Consider the following 21244-nt stretch of genomic DNA (forward strand, 5'->3'; position numbering starts at 1 on the left):
GTTCAGAAAGTGTAAAATTTTTTGTCTTTTCTACTAAGACTAATTATTAAATATGGCCAAGATACACACTTTTTAATTTACTGAGTCTCAAACCTAACATTATTTTTTTTTAAGTCAACTGATAGAAACATTTACACATACACACACTCAGCGAACACTTTTACTGTCACAGGAGTCAGGATTTCCTGTGTTCACGGAGTGGAACAGCGGTGTAAAACACTTCTAAAAACTAACCCTCAGCCTCCCTTTCTGCCTCTTGTTAATAACTCGTCATGTCTTGGGGCAGAGGTGTGTATCCATGTCCCCAGGTCCCGTAGGCCCTCCACCCTTTCAGCAGGTGGCAGGAGGGAGAGCCCAGACCTGCATGTTGCTAATGACAGCCTGTGCTTGCCTTTCAGGTCCAGTATTTCTTCAAGATCTTGGATAATTAGCCGTACAGAGTAAAGACAACACAGACGGAGACGCTCAGACAAGTGAGTCACACACGTGAAGAATGTGTTCATTCTTTTATTGTCCATTGTGTTAACCTGACTGACACAAGACCAACAAGAGCACTGTACTCCTGGCAATCATTACATATGCTAGAACATGGATTTGCACTGTAGACAACATTTAACACCAGTCTATGGGGTACTGCATTGCTTTTTATAAAGTTCAAAATAAAGATTTTATTTTCAAACAAGTGACTTTGGTTTATTTCATACATTACACTTTTTCTTGCAGAAAAAAATAAAATTGTACAACTGCATAAATATAAAATTCTTCCACCATGAAAATGGTTAAAACATTCATAAAGACACAGCACCAGCACATGATGCCTCCAGAGAAAGGAAAGAAGGAAAAGGAAATGTACTAAGCAAATTAACTAGCCCCATCACTAGCCAAAGTGACGGGCAGATCCAGATCAGACACAGCTTCGGAGCACACTGGAGGACAAGGGGAGAGATGGCGAGACAGCACTCAGCACGGAGCACAACACAACCCATCACCGTTGTTTTTCTGCAGCGTCACTTAGAATTTAAAGGGCAGTTCCCCCACGACAGCCCACCCCCCAGCCCCAGGAAACAAAGAAAAACAATAGTAAAGACCTGATACCACAGGGAAAGACTATGGAGTGTGTTAAAAATGCTTGTTGATGGGCCGTTACCTTTGAAATCTCAGAGCCAAGAAAATGAGAAAGGAAGGGAAAGTACCATGCCAGTTTTATTCCCATGAGTATTTACACCTTGGACAGCAAACCTCGCTCACGGAAAGTAGAAAACAGATATGATAAAACATGGCTTGGAAAATGACCAGAGTGCGCACCTATAGTACTGTACACTAAATAAAACAGACGGCGGCGATACTTAGGGGCCAGAACACTGCTCACTACAAGTCAGTTACGGAGTCTAATTACAGTAAAAATGGGCACGTCCCAAGGCTCAATTTTTATTTTTTTCTTTTGTCATTTACAGTAGAATAAATATTTTGTTGCTATTGCTACACTTTAAATTTACATTCTAACCTATTAAATGCAGAAGCTAGTGTAAAGCATAGAGATTAAGTGTAGGTCCCATACGTATGACAGTTTGTTCAAGACTAGTAGGTTTGTGTATCTTTTTCTTTAACTTATTAAATGGCTAGTGGGAAAGATTTGTGCTTGTGATCAGCTCTTAACTTCAATTTTTACATCAAAGCGTCCCTGAAAACGGTCTTTCTCACTGTACCCAATGTTCTCACCATACGCCTTACACTCAATGCGGATTTCAGTGTCCAAGGTGAGGTTGGTGAACTGCACGGCCAGCAGGGGCTGCAGGTACTTGGGCTGCAGGAGTTTGCCGTAGTAGGGATAGTACTGCAGAGGAAAGCCATAGAATCCGCCCATCCCAAAGTACTCTATGTTTCCAACTTTATCCTTATCCTCATCGCGCTAGAGAACAAAAGGAAACGCAATTTAACTTTAAGGGCGCGCACACGTCATGGGTCTCAACAACACTCAACCCCATCACAGACTGCAGTCGAGGAAAACAAGCCACCCCATGGCACGCCCACCTCACGCCTCTCAGAAGCTGAGCCCATCGAGCACTGGGTGACATGGATGAGTGGCATCCCAGGATGGAGGTCAATTCTAGCCCAAAGCATCACAAAAGGGGGCTCTGTGCAAATGGTGGTACTGAGGCAAAGGCCAAGCGTTTCTCTAAGCTGGCTCTGCCTTCCAAGAAGGCCAATAGTGAGAGGACCCCTGGCTTGTTCTGGTGGATACCGTCTCCTTATAGACAGTTTCTTCAGTGATATTCTCTCCAGAGACTTACATATTTGCCCCTTGTTTCTAACATCCATCTCTTGGCTTGGTACAGTGGCACTCATTTTTAGCATTCATTAAGAGAGAGGAAAGAAAGGTGGCCCCAGAATTCAGCACATGCTGTGGCCTAGCTCACCTCTCAGCCCATAAACCCACATTCCATTAGATTGAATTCAGAAATTTAGATATTTGCATGTCTTGTGCCAGCAAACAAACTTGGTTGTATCAGTTACACCTCTATCCCTTTAGCTTGTATAGTTCCCATTCATCTTTTGAGCCCAACACCCACCCACCTGACAGCAGTTTCTTGCATTAAAACTGTCCCCCTGACTGAGGAGTCTCGCCCATTCCTCTTTCCTTGCTCCACTCTGCCTCCCTCCCTCTGTAGCCCCGATGCATTCTCACCTTGCCAGTGCACTGGACAGGTAGGACGTTTGGATTATACTTCATCGTCAGAGGGTAAGTCTCCAAGGATTCATTCTTGGGAGGCTAAAAGTAAAACCCACATTGGTCAACAAAATATTTTTTTCCTGAAAAATAAAAGTAACTTGTAGTCCAAACAAATACACGTTGTTGACAATAAGCTGCTGAGATAATAGGACACATCAGGAAAGCAAATGGGCGACTCCCCCCTGTCAATTTGAGAAAATTGTTCGATTTTGTTTGAAGTGATCGCTACAAACGAGTTGTGACACAGCCTGGCGCTAACCTGCCATCAGCCTGACTCAGGACAATGAGGAGCTAACTGGGTGGCTGCTAAGATGGCAGCCAGCACATGCAAGAGTCAAGTGCACCTCCAGTGCAAGAGTGGACTTCTATACCGAGTCACGAGGAAACATGCAATGCTTTTCCTCAACAACACAGTCTTCAAACAGGCTTTCACCTTCCGCCAAGCCTGGGGGCAGTCTGAAAAAAAGACAGGGCAAAATGTGGGCCCTTTCCCTCCACCCCTGGCCCATCTAGCTCCAAAGAAGCTAGAATATGGATCCTGGAAGGCAGCCATTTGCTTACTCGGGTTAGCCCTACATCCATCTAACCTGGTCATAAGACATAGCACAACACACACACACACACACACACACACACACACACTCTCACATACAGACATACACACATGTACACACACACAACACACACATACACACACACATACATACACACACACGCACACACACACACGAACACATACACACGCACGCACACACACACATACACACGCACACATGAACAGCTGTGCTGAGGGCTGCACACCAGTAAGAATCCATGTCTTAGCATCTCTTGTTAAGGATATAAGAACATGAACAAACGTCTAGATTTGACTCAATAGGGGCTTCTGCTACCAACGGTGCTGCCTTGAAAACTTGGAATAGAAAACACTTATTGATCAAAAAGGTTGTTAGAAGCTGTCCTCTGAAGATACGGAACCAGGCCCACCAATGGAAATGACGAGACACGGCAGTCTCTAACAAAAAACAGCCCCACTGACAAACCAGATGGGGGTTTGGGTAGGGGAGACACAAACTAGCTGGGGATTTGGGAAGGGGTAGGCAAATGAGAAGAAGGAACGCATTAAGTGGAGACCAAATATAGAAGGAGTCAGGGTCTGTACTGAACAGCACATCCAGATGTAGAAGACAGAACTCACAGCAGCCCAAGCTGGGCCTCTGTGAAACAGGTGCTACTGGAAGTGTGTAAGCGGCAGTAAAAACAATGACACGGAGCGCGGAAATTGGCTTCCTTCAGAAGCACACCAGTTCCTCCTATTGCTAGATTAGCCGTGGGAGTATCAAGTGCATGCGTGGAGCAGTGGTCCTAATGACAATGCCCCCCATTCCGTGCTTGTCTCTGTGAGGAGATTAAAAGTCTGTTGACAGGTACACTAACATTCACAAGAGGTGCATCAAGACGAGCAGCCAGTCAGACAAGCAGCCATCTACTGACTAATTGTTCCTGCCTCTGGTGGCATAAAGGTTCTTTATGCTAGGCTTGGTGGCACACGCCTTTAATCCCAGCACTCAGGCAGATGGATCTCTGTGAGTTCAAGGCCACCCTGTTCTAAAGAGTTCCAGGACAGTCAAGGCTACCTACCTAGAGATACCAGATCTCACAAAGAGAAAAAGAAAATCTGCCTTTGGATTTGGTTTCCTTTTGGGTAGCAAAAATCATGGAAATAAACTGACAAGCAGGAGAAACTGAGCGAATGAAGGCTTCAGAAAGAAGTGGCTTTGGCTCAATATACCAAGTTAATCCCCTCAGAATTAAAATGTGTGAATACTGGGCAGTGTTCCTGTCAGCCTTAAGGGACCCTGCAGACAAAAGCCACGCCCACGGACGGACAGCATTCGTGATCTGAGAAATAACCGTTTAGAAAAGCTGAGACAACACCAGTATTTTTTTCCCCTTTGTAAAGAATTTCTCACAAAATGACCAACAGTGGCAACTTGCTGATCAAGTAATGTTCACTTGTTAGAAACTGTGTGGTTATCAAAGGGCAGAGACAGTGGTATATGTTCTGGGTTTGGCAATGGAATCATCACTCAGGAAAAAAAAACTTCTTTTTGATCAACAGCCAGCATTTCTGAACTATCCTTGTTGCTCCTTTAGGGACCCAAATCAAAAGCAGCCTGGAACCACAGCACACAACCAGGAGACCCTCACCTGTGAAAATAACCTTTTATCTGGACAGGAAGCAGAGCAGTTAGGAATAGGAACAGGGAGCTGTGAGTGAGCACATCACCAGGGAGGATGGCGATCATATGGGGAGGATGGGGATCACAAGGCCAGCCTTGGCTACAAAGTGACTGAGGTTAAGCCTGGGCTACATGAAATCCTGCCTCAAAGAAAGAAAACCACAAAAATCCAAGGCCTCCAAAAGGACACCAGAATTCAGCTATGGCAGTTAAACTGCAGCATTAGGGCCCGGAATTGTCACCCTTGATCGAGGAGAAAGGTGTTGGCTACACTACTGATCGACTGCCCTTCAGAAGTGAGCGTATTTGGAACATCCTGTCTTTTCATGGCAGCCAGGCCCCGAATGTGAGACTGCAGAATGGCACTTGCCTTAGGTTTGAAGCCCAGCACTCGGTTGAGCTTGATAATGATACAGGGCTTCCCCTCTTTGTAGCCGTAGGATTCATCATTGAGACCAGAGCAGTTCCCCAGCCAGTCAAGCTTGAACCTGCACACCTTGCGCTCTCCTCGTTCATGATTGAACTCTCCCCGCTCCTTGGGTTCACTGGGCATACCTAAAAGCACAAACACATTTTAAAGAGTGCACCAACCGTTCGCTCTGAACCATTAAGAAAGAGAAGAACCTCTTGTTCCTTATAATTTCCCATTGAAGACATGGCTACACGTGGTCTACATTAGACAAGGACTTCCCCCAAGCTGTCTGCTCTCTTCAAAAAGTAAAGATGTCTTAGTGTAAGCAAAGGCCATCACATGACCCCAAAGCTAACCTGCTCACCAGCTTCACCAGGCTGAGGCTCGGCTGGTCTTTCTGTTGTTCTAAGGCAATGACTCTCAGCCTTCCTAACACTGCGACCCTATCATACAGTTCCTCATGTTGTGGTACCCCCAGCCATAACATTATTTTCATTGCTACTTCATAACTATAATTTTGCTGTAATTGAATTGTAATGTAAATATCTGTTTTCCAATGGTCTTAGGCCACCCCTATAGAAAGAGTCATTCCACCCCAAAGGGTAGAGACCCTCGAGTGTAGAACCACTTCTCTAACGGATTGCTTAGCTACTTAGGGCTGAGGGAAACAAGACCATTACTTCAGCACCAGCAGCAACATTTTCACCAATCCACAGCTTTGCTCTGAAACAGGGGCATTACGACAAGGACATGAAATTGAAAGGCTGTCAATACTTTTGATCTGGAAGGTTTGGGTCAGAACTTTCTGGAGCTATGTCTCCAAGTGGAAGGTAAATGGTCAAGAAGATGGAAGTCGTCAGTTTCGTCTTTGGAAGCTGTACATTCCCCTCTTATTACAAAAGCATTGTTTAACTGGGAAATGCTCTCCACACTTAACGAAAAAGCCAGAGAAAAATGGAAAGGATACAGAATTTAAGTCATGCTGCAGAAAAACGGTGCATGTATTTTACTGTATATTTGATATATATTATCTATTGTATATTTGATATATATTATGTATGACTATTATTATCAAAATGGGTATTTTATTAAATCATTTCCTCTTTAAACATGATTTCTCCTTGTTCATCATTCGTCCCTTTTTTATCACTGTGAAGTAAGGTGAAAGCCTAACCCTCCTTGTAAATTCTAACAGGAATTCAGAGACATTGCCTTTAGACTGCTAAAGCAGTGAAGCAAACTGACAGACATCTCGTCCAATAGCGGGGCCACGTGCATCAGTGAGTCATTCACTTACTGCCACAATCCTCGAAAATCATGTCGTCCTTCTGGGCCGAATCTTTGTACTTTTCCAGGAACCTGATGATGTTTAGCACATAGGCCTCGTAGCTCTTGGGGTCATTAGGACGGAAGGAAATTTCAGTCTTTTGGATCTGAGGAATCTGTGTCAATCCTACACCAGGGAAGAGTCAGGAAGACAGACATTATTAGTAGGAACGCAACCAGGAGACTTCAAAAGCAGGCGTTCCCGGCACAAACACACTTCCCTTGCCCCCTCTTAACTCGGGATGGATTAAGTCCCCACTTCCCTGGTGAATCCAATCTGATGGGATTTAGATTAGCTGTCTAAATGTAATGGCGGTGATGCAATATCAAATAACATCCAGTTTCCTTGCCAACACTTCACAGTAGGCACTAGCCTGTTTTATGAATGAGAACGCCACTTAGAATGAAAGCAGAGTGCTGTGCCAAGGATGCAGAGAAAGCAGTGGAACCAGAATCCCGACCCAGGTGTGCGGCTCTCCAAACCCCGGGGTTCTCTAGGGCCCTCGAATGCAGTCACGTTCAAAGCCGTGTTGCTAGCAGCCGGTACACAGGTGGCTGTCCCTTCAGTCATAGCACCGAAGTATGTGGAGCAGGCACCTGCCCCTGCCTGTGTTCCAGGTCACCCCAGTCTCTCTAACCTCAGGACTGCTCCACAGAGACGCTCCTTTGGCTCTTGTAACCTAGGATAGATTCTTTCAGTTTCTAATGGGGGACGACTCAAGACACATATGCAGTTGCCAATACAAATGTCTGAGCATGTCGGCCCTGTCAGAGTGAAGTTCAAGACGCATGACGTGGGTTTGCCTTCTCTGCTGTTACTCTCTCGTGTCCAGTAGCCTCCGCCCTCGTAGTGTTTTCCAAATGGGCACTCGGACTACACTACACAGCACCACCAGGTCCAGGGCAGTGAGGTGGAAAGACAGTCCAGTCCAGAACAGACAGATAAAGATACCCAATTACTTTCCAGTTGCAAATAAGCGTGGGGCAGTTCCTTGGAACACACTCTGTGTAACAAATTTCAAGGTAACCAGCTATCCTGTGTTTTCTGTTGTGACATCTGGCAGCCTCACTCTGTGTCAGGCGCCTCTAGTCAGGAGCTGTACCTGACTTCCTTCCATCTCCTCCTGGCAACTGGGAGCACCCACACCACTCTCCTCAAAGGCTGGTTCGACCAGCAGCCTCATAGGATCCATTCCAGCCCTACCTGGGCATAAAGCACCCTCGGTTTAGAATGACTGCTCTGGAGAATCAGAATTGAATAGTGGCGACATCAGTGCAGACAATGACATAAATTCGAGTGGACGCACAACCAACTTAGTTAATTATTTGCCAGCGCCATGTGTGGGACTTGAGAAGAAGCCTTCAACACAAGTTAAAGGCAATAGCGGTTAGTTTTTCTAGTAAAGATTGCCTTGAGCTTCAAAAGGGGTTGCATGGCCCACCTGAAGGTTGCTCAGTGAACAGCCCCCATAGCGATGGCAGAAGGGGTGGAGATGAAGACAAGGAAGCGAGAGTAGAGTTGGGAAGAGGAGTGCTCAAGATGACAATGTCAGGATTGATGACAAGCACCTTCCTGGGCAGCACGGTGGCACAGGCCTTCAATTCCAGCACTCATGGAGCTCTCTATGCTCCAGGACAGCCTGAAACAAGTTCAAGGCCAGCCAGAGCTACACAATGAGACTTTTTGTCTCAAACCAACCGAACAACAAAGAATCTTCTGGGGCGTGGGCCAGCGAGGTTGCTCAGCACGGAAAGCACTTGCTGTGCAAGCCTACTGACCTGACTGGATCCTGGGACCCTCATAAAGGTGCAAAGAGAAAACTGACTCCACAAAGTTGTCCTCGTATACACATACGCCACATGTGTATACCATGACACACGCACCCTATACTTCTTATAAAAGTGACTTTTTTTTAAATGTAAAGAATCTTCTTGGACAGGCTAATGCAAAGTCTAAAGGACAGAGGGGAAGCTGTGGACGGGGGAAAGGTGCTTCAGAATTAGCTCATAAAGTCTTCAGCTTGAAATAAACAAAGGGTACTCATGATTAAACATTCTCCCCCACCACAACACCCGGTTTTTCAAGACAAGGTTCCTCTGTGTAGCCCTGGCTGTCCCAGAGCTCACTCTGTAGACCAGGCTGGCCTGGAACTCACAGAAATCCACCTTCCTCTGCCTCCCCAGCGCTGGGATCAAAGGTGTGAGCCACCACACCTGGCTTGATTAAATCAGGAAAGATTGCTTTTTATGTCTAAATCAATCTCAGTATATTCTAGATAATTTGTTTTTATATTACATGGGAGGCTGCCCTGTGACTTACCAATTGTGCTATGATGCAAAGCACTGAGAACCTCTGACCTCTGCAAGGAGAAAGCCATCGAGGGCAAGAGTGTGGGACAACAAACAGATAGGACTGAAACAGGGGCAGGCAGCTAGAGGGCTGCCCAGAGTTGTAAACAGGACGTTAAGTCAAGGTGATTTGCCTGGCCCTGGGGGAGTGAAGGGCACAGACCAGTGCTAGAGAATTAAAAACCAGGAGAATGGGGGTGTTTTCCTAGAACAGCCCTGGGATCCTGAGAAAGTGGACTCTCGAGGGGCAGTCATGCCTAAGATCGGAGAACAAGTGCCTGTGAATTTGTCAGGCAGAACTGGACAAAGGGCAGAACTGTGTGCCCAGGGTTACCACAGGGCTGCAGGGCTTCCCAGGCCCAGGAGGGTGGGGCAGCTGGAAGGCTGAAGAAATGAAAGGGATCAAATGTCAGAAGCTAGAACAGCCCCACCTGTCCTTCAGAAAAGAGGGAAGCCCGGAGAAAAGAGACCGCAGCCAACCGAAAGGAGACTGCATGCAGCCAGCTTGCTAAGTAACAGCAGTGTAAGCTGTGGGCCCCAGCAGAGCAGGAGACACAGCAAAACCCCACCCTGCTAGCAAAGCAACGGAGTCCAACAGACAAGCTGCACCTACAAAGTGACCTTAAGGTCACACTGAAAATAAACAAGGTAGGACCCAGGTCACAAAGCAGGCTCACCCACGTCACTGTCCCTTCTGCCCTGGCATCAGTTGGAATTCCCCACTGCCTCTCACTTTCCAGCTGTCCCTCTGTATTCTCTTTCAGGGACCATTTCTTAGGTGTCTGTATGAGGTACAGTGATGCCACTTCTCGGAAGAGCAAAGGACCATGGGATTACCGAGAGTCCTTGTCATTCTCTCACCATCCCAAGCCAAGGTCCCCATTAAGAGACACAGAGTGACATGTGCCAGACCCCCAAACATGAGTCCCTGTATCTCAGTCCTTGTTTTTCAGGACCTTGGGTTCACCCAGATGTATACGCTGGCCTCACTTGCTCAGAAGTGCGTCAGCTGCCTGCCGCCTGCCATCTGACCCGTGAAAACGATGTGTACTATAGTTACCTGCAGTGGCACCACTGACCCAGAAGAGTGACGTGCAATCAGTGCCACCCTTCTCTAGTCAAGGCAAATAAATAACGAAATCAAACGCTGGAATCACACCGATTTCCACCCCATAGCTCAAATCCCTACCCCCACCCCCACCTTGCCAACTAGGGCCTTTGCCAGCTGGTACGCCCGCATAGATCTTTTGGCTTCTGGCTTTCCGTTGCCCACTTCTAAAGCTGTTAGTAGAAACAGAACAAGGGTGAGCTCTACTTCAGTGGTAACTCCCAGAGGCCAGAGCAGAACATCCATCCTCTGGCTATATGGTTCCAAACCACGGTCCCTGGAGCAGGTCTTGCCTCCTGACTCTGTTCTCAGCACCTAAGTGTCCAATAAGGAGGTGAAGCTCAATATAGCCTTGCTTTGCCACCACCAGCAAAAACTAGTCCTGCTGCTACCTTGCAAAGTCACCTTGGAGAACTGAAACAATAATTTGAATGCTAATTTTGGGTTCTTACAAATACTTCAGTTTGGGTGGTGGTAGCACAAACCATAGTCCCAGCACTCAGGAGGCAGAGACAGGTGTATATGAGTTCAAGGCCAGCCTGGTCTCACAAAAACCTAACACTCACACACAGGTGCACGCAAGCACAGGCGCCTCTGACTTCACACTTGCCCTTTCCAGATGCACCTGCCTCTGGGGCCTCTACCTTCTGTGAAACAACAGAGGCAAACACCCCCACTTCAGGCATCAGCAGGTGTTCACAGTAGGGGGAAGTGAACAGAAGACAAAAAAGAAAAGAGGCTTTTCACTAGTCGGCATTTTGTTTATAATGTAGCAAGTTTGTGATTTCTCAATCTGCTGCTGAAGTACTTCAAGGAGAATGTGGCCATTTTAACCTTGTAGCAGTTTCCCCATTGAATCCCAAAGCTCCCGAAGCCGACTGTGTGGACCTATCATTTGATACTTCTGATGACTCACAGCCAAGTACGCTTAAACAGGTATCATCTTCCACAGAAACCTCCAAGGGCACGGAAGGCTAAGAAAAACGTTCACATGAAGGCATCGCCTGTCTCCAATCCATTCCAGGTTGAAAGTACTTTCCAGTTACAAAGAAAATGGAGTGAGAATGACTTATACGGATACACATGTGAACCTTTACCGTTACTCATTTGGAAGAGTCCCTCCCTTTAAGTGTCAATCTGAACAACCTAGGTGTTTTATTTTTATTTATTATTTTATCTGTGGAGTTATTATCAAGACTTACTTTACAGAATTCTGGGAACCAGTCCCCTCCCACTTACCTTTTGCCTTGGGGTTAGCCAGGGTAGCCAGAAGACAATAGTCCTGCCTTGAGACAATAGTCCCATCTATAGCCTAGGTACACCCAGACACCTCAAGCCTGCTCCCTTTGAAAAGTCTTGGACTAGTAGCTCACCTGTTTTCTACAGTCTACTTAGCTGGTTAACCACCCTTGGTGTGTAGAAATCAGTGCCCAGTCTAAACCAAATGCCACAAACTCTGCTCCCCGGCCCTTCATGATTTCAGAATTATCCATCAGGAATCGTCTCCGTGGCTGCAGGAGAATTACTTAGTGAGGACATTGTAGCTTTTAACAATACAATTTCACAGGATATGGAGTGTGATGTTTTGGCTAGCTCCTGACTGTGTTTATTCCCCAAACAAGGAAGGCGCTACTTCTTTATGAAAGGGATGCAATAGACAAGTTCTAGGCATTTTACACCATGGGTTTTTTGTTTTGTTTTTGTTTGTCTGGGTTTCTTGTTTTGTTTTGTTTTTGCCAAGGTCAAAGAAAGAACAAGTGTATACTTGACTTGTCAAACTTCAAAATGCAACGTTGGCCGAGTCATTAATATCCTGAAATCTGAGACCTTAGTGTGTATGACACTCTAGGGGGCCCATCCCTGAATGATGGTGGGTACCTTCCTGGTCAGAAGCTATGCGTAATAATACGTTATTGGATGCCCTTCATTGCCCAAGCCTCTCTGGAGCCGTCAAGTGGAGACTTCTAGCATGAGAGCCCTCAATGATCAATGACCTGTCCTATCGGGTCTGATTCTACATCAGCAGAAATGAAGGTGTTAGACCAACAGTCTTTCCAATGCTGTCTCTCTTCTTGTGTGAATCCCACAAGCCCGAGATGACACTGACACATCTGCCTTTTCCTCCACGATCACTTCCATTTCCTTGTTAGCTCCTCTTAGCAGAGGTCCCAGTCTGCTTACTCCCCTTCAAGTGAGTAAAACCCACTTTTCTGCAGTTTTGGCCTGACCTCAAACTTGTGGCAATCCTCCTGCCTCTCAGCCACATGAAGACATTCCATACCTGGCTTCCCAAAAATATTTCATGTTAATCACTGGGCTCCCTGCATACCTAGAAGACTTTAGAAATAAACTACTTGGGCTATCTCCTTCGGTCACCGGTTGACAGGATCCATGGGAGGGTGGGAAGAGTAGAAGTCAAACCCAAATGTGTCAGCTAGGTGATCACAAACCAACTGACAGGAAATGGTAGAAAACACCCAATGCTCTGAGGAGACAGTTTCTCCAAATCACATGGAGAAACTGGTTCTACTCCTACCTCTGAAATCAGAGAGGGCCAATCATCGTGTAGTTTGAAAAAACAGGTTTTCTGAGACTGAAGCGTGCGGAGGGGTGGGCTACGATGGCTGTGCCCTCATGAACTGGCTGTGTTCCATTCACAAAGAGAAACTCAAATGGCTGGTCCTACTCATAGTCGTCTACCCCACCTTCCTGCCTCAATTCTGGTTATCCAGGTGCCAAGAATTTGACCCTTTTAAACTGAGTTCCCTCATCATTGAGCTATCTTTATGAATAAAACAAAGAACCTCCTACAACTTAAAGAGGAAGAACAGAGAACACATTCCTACCTTTGCTCCAGGAAGCAAGCCAGGTAGGGACTCTGTGGACTCGAAATGACACACCGTGACCTTCAATTCACTGCACAGTTGGTAGTATAACCTGAAGTGTGTGGGGGTTGGGGGAGAATGGGTGACAGCCCCAGGAAAGACTTTTCCATTACACCACTGGGCAGGCCACCAGGTGAGCAAGACCTGGTGAGCAGGAGCATGAATCCACGTGGAATGCATGCATGCACGTTCGTGTGCACTGGGCTCGACTGCAGCTCGGCAAAGGGCAGCGTCTCTCCCAGATCCACCTGAGGGGAGACACTGCCGCACCCCTGCAAGAGACTGTCCTCTGGACAAAAGCTCAGATGCTGCATTGCAGGTGGAGGTGTGGGCAGGGAGAGCTGGCTTCCGTGGCATTTAGGTTCCCCAGAGCCTCTTTCTGAATGTTTTCTAATCCACCGACATTCGAATCCTTTTCAGGGAAAGCTAAGGACAACGGACCCACACCATGAAATTTAAGTCTGCAGCATCCCCATCTTCCAAAACTCGCTGTCTGCAAATGCAGAGCCTTCTGCTTCTAGTGGAAGGAGAGACAGAAGGGAGGGAGGCTGCTGCCGACAGCTGCTTCTACTGTACCTCTGCTAAGTGCTAACATTCTGCTCCTAGCTCCTGTCTGATCATCGCAGGCTATTCCTCCATAATGAAACTGAGGTCTGGTGTGGTCAGTGGTGATGGAGTGGTGGGGGCTGGGTTCAACTCCAAAGTGCCTCCTCTTCCTTCTTAGGCTGACATAACTCCAGGAAGCTCTGCCGAATAGCTCTGAGCTTTAAACACGGCTTTAATACTTACTACATTAAGGCGGCAGAAGGTTAGAAATGGCGAATTTTTTTTTTGAGCTATGAAAATGGCTATTTAATAATATGCGTCAACATCTCATCCAGGACTCTGCTCTCTGGGTGGAGTGAGCAGCTTAGATCTAACAACCGCAGCAGTAAGACCTGAGAAGGAACAGAATCTACTGCTCAGAGTCCAGAAATCACATGACTGCTTTGTCCTTCAACTTCCCTTCCATTTTGTATCTTCCCCCTCTGTCTGTGACTTTCCCATTGGGCCTATTATATTATTCATTATACAACCTACACAATTATTGCCGGGCAGGATTGCCACAGCTGTATCTGCCCCCTCTTCTCTACCCTCTCTGTTTGGAAGATATCTGGTTACAAGGGATTTCGATGTGTAAAAGGCATGCCAAACATGACCGACCATGTTTGTATTCCAGCCCCAAGGTCAGAGGACTAGTATCTTTAAGTGCTATAGTCTCGCACACTTCCCTTGCACACCTTGACTTGGATCTCCCTCCTTACTTCAAGACAAAAATGTAGACTTGGAGACATTAAGTGGAAGCCAAAAGATCAGAATACTCCTCTGCATTTATTCAGTCTGCAGAGTTAATGAACCCTTAATACCTTCTAAATGTGCGTTTTCAACATCTGTTCTGAAAGATACCAAGAGGAGGGTCCAGTTAGGGTCCCTCAGGGGGTGCAGAGTGCTCAGGACTGTCCAGGAGCTGTACTTTTCACCAGCCAGGGCTCTACCGACCTGACTCAAAGTTACCATCCTGTTTGAAAAAGTGTCAGGAGAGGAAGAGAAAACCCCACATGGTTAGGACAGGGTGACCTGTAAACTCTGCTGCTAAAGTAAAAGCTACAGACAGAGACAGGAATCACTAAGTTGGAAAAAAAACCACGAGATGACTGGGAAGGTGAAGCACTGAAAACTTCGCCTGTGACTCAGACCAAAGGACAGGAATGCATGCTTCCAAGATGAGCCACTCACATTCTTTGGAGAAGTGAGGGTTTGTCAGGTCAGACCAACTGTGGCGAGCACACTAAATATAGGTGCTCATAGAAAAGGCTGGGAAAGAAAAGAGGGAGATGGGGTGGGGGAGGGGACTGAGCACCTCAGACAAGCAGGGCAAGGTCAACTGCAAATCCTCACTTAGCATCCCGCCCTTGGATTGTTTATTTTAGAAGGTAAAGATTTTGGTTTTTTTGTTTTGTTTTGTTTCAGAAAAGTATCTGGAAAAAATTTTTTTAATTTTATTTCATTAGTTCTGCAAGCTTGGTGGCACACGTCATTAATCCCAGCACTTGGGAGGCAGAATCCTGATGATGGGTCTGCATTTGTTTAAGGCCAGCCCAGTCTACAGAGTGAGTTCCAGGACAGCCAGCCCTACACAGGGAAACCCTGTCTCAAAAAATCAAAAACTAAAAATAAATAAATGACTTACTTCTCCAAAGTGTATATAGTCTTTTTTTAAAAAATAAAGGTTGACTGTGTGGTCATCTTTGCTCCAAGTTTAAGTTATTATAAAAAAAATCATGACTGAAGAACAAGTTAGTGGCAAAACCAAAGAAATAAGAGCTCTGTACAAAATGACTGTCGCTACTTGTGCTGAGGAAGGACCCTGGCAGAAGAGGACATGGAAGACAGATCTTAAACCACAGGAGCCCATGCATAACACCCAAGAGCCTAAAGTTCTCAGCACATCAGAACCTTGCTCCGACCTTCCCTAAGACCCACCTTTCGGTACACAGAAGAGCTGCAGGAGTCTGTGGATCACGAAACAGGTCAGGTCGTTGCATATACTCACACGTTCTCTTTTTTCACTTCCCACCTACGTGTATCTGAAAACACCCTGGGTCTTCCCTTGTGCCCAGAGGACTGTTGACTTAGTTCCGTGAGATCCTGTTTGCCACCTGTGCATTCTGCACTTTCTTCCTCCTCGTACCCAAGGAAAAGTGCAAGACACGTCTTCGACAGGCCCTGCTCCGGGTTTGCACATGCCCAAGACTGTCACCTACGGATGGCTGTTTCCAAACTGAACCCTTGCCCGCACAAGACACCACACTGCCACCCCCAGCTGCAACCTCAAGGTCATTTATAAAGTGAGAACTGAAAGTTATACAATACACAACTCATTCCTGCTCTCCCAGCTCTGTCCTCCAGGCGGAAGAACCAAATGGAGGACTGCCTTTCCTATGAAGATCTTTTTTTACCTCTCTTTTTTAGAGAGAACCGAGACAGCCAAACGGGAAAGAGGGCTCACAAAACCCTAAGGGTATTTGAGGTATGTGAAGAGGGTGTTTGTGTTCAAGGTCAAATCAACAGGAGAGAGAATGACCCCCTGAAATCATGGTTCCTCTGTGAGCATGACGTTTTTAAGGATTTATCACAAGTGAAAAAAAAATGTATTAGAGCCAAAAAGGCCCTAGAATGAACCCGCTGACCAAGCGCTTGAGTGTTAAGGCTAAGGAGAGTGAAGCCCCCAACAGGGCCTGATGTCAGTCACACAGTGGGGCTGCGTGTACCACCTTCACCCCAGAGCTGTGTAAGTCAGACATCTGCAGTCAGACATCTGGCGCTCAGCCGCAATGCGGGCAGAAGCCATAACTGCAGCACCGCTCCCGATTCCTCCCCATGCTTAGCTTGAAGCTCTACTGCCCAGTTTTCTGAAGGTGTCTTCTCCGCTGGATGTGGAACCCTTTCATCTCTGGAGAAGCCCCTCCCTGGGTTTTACCTGGCGGGGCCACACGGTCCTGGTACGTGGGTTTCAGCTCACTGATGGTAAGCAGCATCACTTGGATGGTCCCGATGAAGATGCCGGCCAGGCAGCCATAGAATATCACGTAGAACAGAAGGATCTTAACTGTGGGGAGAACAGACAAGAGACGGCTGTGATGTAGTCACGGGCTCTTCCTGGTTCCTCTTCAGCCTGTTTCTCTACTGATCAAAAGAGGGAGCCACACTTTTTTGGAAGGCACAGGTGGAGAAATGCTCTACTGTAGCTGAAAGGCTAACAGGAAGTCACTTCCTTTTCAGAACAGAAAATCAGCAGCAAACCTGCAGTTGCGTTCACACGCTTACGCAATGCATCTGATACTTGGCCGTGTGTCCCCTTAGGGGCGTCACTCGCCTGTCCCCCAAACCCTGAGATGACTAAGAACAACCAACTCAAAAACACAGGTGGAGCTCTCCTTCACAAGTCGATGTCTACAAAGCACTGTCTTTTCCTTCAAGGACACAGGGCGGCAACTGGAACCAATCGAACGTACAAAGGAAACCCTATGGTACAAAGGCCGCCATCTTTACCTCATCATCTGACCAGAAGAGTAAGGACTGCTTGTGTAAGCTACATTTTCTTTTTCTCGCGGTTTAACAATAAGCAGGCTGAAATAGCTACAAATGAACTTTAAAAATAAAAAAGCAAGCAAACAAACCAAAACCACCTTGAACCAACATGAAGCCAGTAGGCTGGAATCAGGCTATCAGTTACTGATATACAAGGATTATCTCTCCGATTAGCAGAACAGTAACAGGCTGTACTAGGCATCGCCTGGCTGTGCTGAGCCAGTCAAACGCCTCATCTAGATGGGAAAAGTGGAAGCAAGAGACCTGAAAGGTTATCAGAAACATGGCTGCAAAGGGGGGCACAGGTTCCTTCTAAAGGGTCCCTGGGAAAGCCACAGGGTGAAGGGATTATTGAAAAGGCATATATGTACATGCTGGGAGGGGGCCAGGAATGAAGTGGACATGAGAGTTGTGGAAATGAGCAACGCAGCCCTCGCCATACATGGAAAAACACCAGCTTTCCCCTCAGGAATACACACTTCAAGACAGCAGTGTTACAGAGCTATTGAAACAAACCAGACACACATAAAAGTCCACACAAAACGTTGAACCTCATCCCTTGTCTCCCCGACATAAAGATACAGGCAAAGATGAGAAGAGAGGAGGCTGCATCATCTAGAACCACAGCCCCGCCCCCCCCACTTCTGTCCCTTCCTCCCGGCATGACAAGGGTTAAATGCTGCATTTGGTATCCAGGCAGCAGTAGGCAAATGGCAAGCTTGTGACGTCAAGGGATCTGGAAAATTTTTTCCAGCGAACGAAGAGGTACAGAGTTGGTATAACCCAGTCGGCGAGAAAGCCCAAGAGCCTGGCTTCTCGGCTGCTGTCTTGTCGTGTTGCCCTTCCAATGCCACCCTGGGTGCTCTTAGCTTAGCCACATTTGCCTCTCCTAACAACTACCACCTTTCTACTCATATCCTGGACTCCAGGTAGATAATCCTAACCTTAAAAGGCACAGAACCGAGGCTACTATTTAAAAGACAAATTGAAGGAAAAATTAGTCATTTTACAAGCGCAATGATTACGCTCAAGAACATATACACCTTTTCCATTCTGCCCACAGAATACCAAAGCTGAGTGAGGGGTTCTGCTGCTGCTGGACACTGATTTGGTAAGCCTGTCACTGCAGTAAAGTCACTCGGTTAGACAGCGCAGCAATGAGCTTTAGAGAGCTCAGGCAATGGACTCCCCAAGACCAAGGCTACCGGTGGCACGAGAAACAGACACAAAGGCTAGGTTATTCCCACCAACCGGCTGGATGGCATGATGTTGGGGGCTGGGGTGTGTCAGCTTTAGGGGCATTTTTTATCCTATAAAGCAAATTTTCTTTTTCCTTCTGTATTTAAAGAACAAGGAACACCAGGAGTTTTGGATATATATATATATATATATATATATATATATATATATATATATATCCTTTAAAATGCCAAAAATAAGGTTTAAAAAGTGGCCTGGGGGAACCAATGGCAAAAATAAAAATCTGCCAACATATGTATTAACTTAATTAAAAGATAGAAAGCACTAAGTGATTTGTAAATTGTGATCTCTCCAGCAGGTGACAGGCTCGAGCCTCTGCCGTCCATCTTGGTGAAAAATCTACCTATAAGCAAAACGGAGCCAAGGGCATCCTGCCCTGGTCCCAAGGGCATCTATCTATGTTGGGCCCAGAGCTGGAAAGGGGGTCTCTCTCTCTCTCTCTCTCTCTCTCTCTCTCTCTCTCTCTCTTATAGGAACCGCTCTCCATTTCTCCACTGGCTGCCTCAGACAGCTCTGCCATTTCTTACATTGTCAAAAGGGCAGACAGGACTAGCACAGAACACAAACTGGGTTTCGTGCTTAGCCCCCCACAAAATGGAAGATGAGTTATGACGGCTGCTTCCTAGGTCCGTGGGATGTGACCATCGAGACCACACAGGCTCATTCTCTCTCTGCCTCTCTGTTAAGGAAGGGCTGTCCCATTAAATGTCGGTTTAAAGAACAAACTGTTCCATACTGCCTTCCTTACCCTCTAAAGCAAATATTATTCAAAGAAGGAGTGTGAGATTGGAATGAGGAAAGAAAGATGTTTTAAGAAGTGGAAAAACACTAGAGGGCAAATTTCACGAGGTACCAGGAGTCAGTGCCACCCCCTGGTCCTGTGATGCTACAACAGACCACCAGGGAAAGCAGCCAGCCCCAGTTAGGCTGGGAGGAGGGGCCAATTCCGCAGTGCACCTCATAGGCCTCCTAGCTGAGTTACAGAGTTGCTGGAAATGGCCCTGGCTGTTCATCCTGTACATACCTCACATTTCTTCAGGTTTCTCCTTCCCACACTACAGAAACACAGGGACGCTATGGGCATACGCCCATGAAGAACAGTCTCCCCAAATAAAACGGAATATAAAGCGGAATAAAAAGCCATCAATTTAAGACTCCATTTTCCCATGGCTCAGGGATGCCTATGCGACCTAGCAATACGGTGGAATGAAAGAGGCTTCACCTTGACTAACCTTGACGTCTGATGCATTATTAACCCTTTATTTTTGTCACTTGAGAGGCTCTCTAACTGCATTTTTTTTCTTTAGAGGAAAAAAAAAAATCATTCATCCCGGCTTCTTCCTTTTCAAAATGTCAGCCAAGCGCTGTTTCCCTGACTCATTCTCCAGTCTATTTCTATAGACCCTCCCCAAACAGGAACACCGCATCGCTAGTTTTCAGGGTTCCCTTAGTAACTGCAATGCTGCTATAGGGGAGGGAGGGGGAAGGAGGCAAAAGAGGAGGCAGAGGTGATGGTGGTGATGGTGATACTGAAGGAGGGGGCAATGATGCAGCAGAGGGGAGTTCCCTCCCTCCCTTCCGCAGTCACGACTCACGGATTTGTCTACAACTATGCCCTTCAAAATGACCTTTAAAAAAACAAACCTATCAACCTTTCCGGTGCAAGGAAGTTAAAAAAAAAAAAACACAAATACGATATCTAATTTTCAATGGGATATGAGGGGATTCCAGCCAATGAAGCAACAGGCGGCATGAAATGTTCTAATATAACCTGTTTCTTCATCTGTATCATAAAGATCTTTAAAGAAAACGTCGCGTGTCTAGCCAAGGCTTAAAAACGGGCCGTGATAATGGAGCTCACTGGGCCATTTCTGGGCTGCGAAGATTGCAGTGTATGAGGATTGCAGTGTGGGTGCATTTCTCCTCCCCGTTCCTCTCCATTCTAGATACAGTTCTAGGCTGGGAGAATGATGCTATCGCAGCATCGTCTGCATTAGAACAGGTAAGCTCATGAGTTCTGCTCACAGCCCCAAATCTCATTTTTCTAAGGTCTTTGGGGATGGAGAGGGAGGAACCTGACCGAAGATTCCCTACCATGCCCAAAACCTTCAGTCTAGCTAGCTTCAGCTCCCAACCCAAGCCGCATTCTGAGGACCCCCTGCATTTGTCACTGGATGCCAAGCCCAGGCCGCGCGCTCCTAGCAGCGCCTACCACCAATCCCCAACACCCTGGACAGCCCCGTGGGCGCCGAACTGTCCGCAGTGTCCGCGTACACGGATGCGCCTCCTAGAAAAAGCCAAGGCGCCGACGGCGAAAGCCGCGGAGCGCTTACTTACACCAACTACCACCGGTCCTGCCCAAAAACTCCTTCTTCTCCGAGTTCCAGATGAATTTCTTCCAGCTGCCTTCCTCCTTGGCTTTTCCGCGGGCCATGGTGTCTGCTCAGCAGTGGCGGCCGAGGCCGAGGGAAAGCGAGTGCTGCGCGCGCCCTGGCGTCCTCGCGGCGACTGCTCGGTGTCCCCGCGGCCCGGCTCTGTCTCCAAAGGCGAGACGCGCCGCTGCCGCTGCGGCTCTCCGAGTGCGAGGCGCGCCGCGGAGCAGCCTAAGCAGAGCGGGAGGAGGGGGAGGTGCGGCGGGGGCGGAGGGAGGAGGGAGGAGGGAGGAGGGCGCGCGCGGGCTGGGCGGCTCCGAGCCCCGCACCTAGAGGTGGGCGCGTGGCCGCACTCCTGCTCTCCCCGCGCTCCGATCGCCTCCCGGGGGGCTCAGCGAACCCCGCAGCTGCTGCTTCAAGCTGTAGCTGC

The 21244-nt window shown here is 47.2% G+C and overlaps 2 protein-coding genes across 2 annotated transcripts in view; one reads left to right on the top strand and one right to left on the bottom strand.

The window, feature by feature from the left end:
- The window catches only part of Nme7 (NME/NM23 family member 7), a 129429-nt gene extending 128753 nt beyond the window's left edge, over positions 1-676 (top strand). The window contains 1 exon segment of the mRNA NM_138532.1: positions 399-676. Coding sequence (NP_612541.1) covers positions 399-431 — 33 coding nt within the window. The 3' untranslated portion in view covers positions 432-676.
- Positions 494-21012, bottom strand: Atp1b1 (ATPase Na+/K+ transporting subunit beta 1). The gene is made up of 6 exons (NM_013113.2): positions 20780-21012; positions 16572-16700; positions 6681-6836; positions 5342-5526; positions 2687-2770; positions 494-1909 (listed from the first exon to the last, which is right to left on the bottom strand). The coding sequence occupies exons 1-6, from the start codon at positions 20874-20876 to the stop codon at positions 1646-1648; spliced, it is 915 nt and encodes a 304-aa protein (NP_037245.2). The 5' UTR covers positions 20877-21012; the 3' UTR covers positions 494-1645.
- Positions 21013-21244: the final 232 nt, after the last annotated feature.

This window comes from Rattus norvegicus, chromosome 13 (assembly GCF_036323735.1).
Source record: "Rattus norvegicus strain BN/NHsdMcwi chromosome 13, GRCr8, whole genome shotgun sequence".
NCBI lineage: Eukaryota > Metazoa > Chordata > Mammalia > Rodentia > Muridae > Rattus > Rattus norvegicus.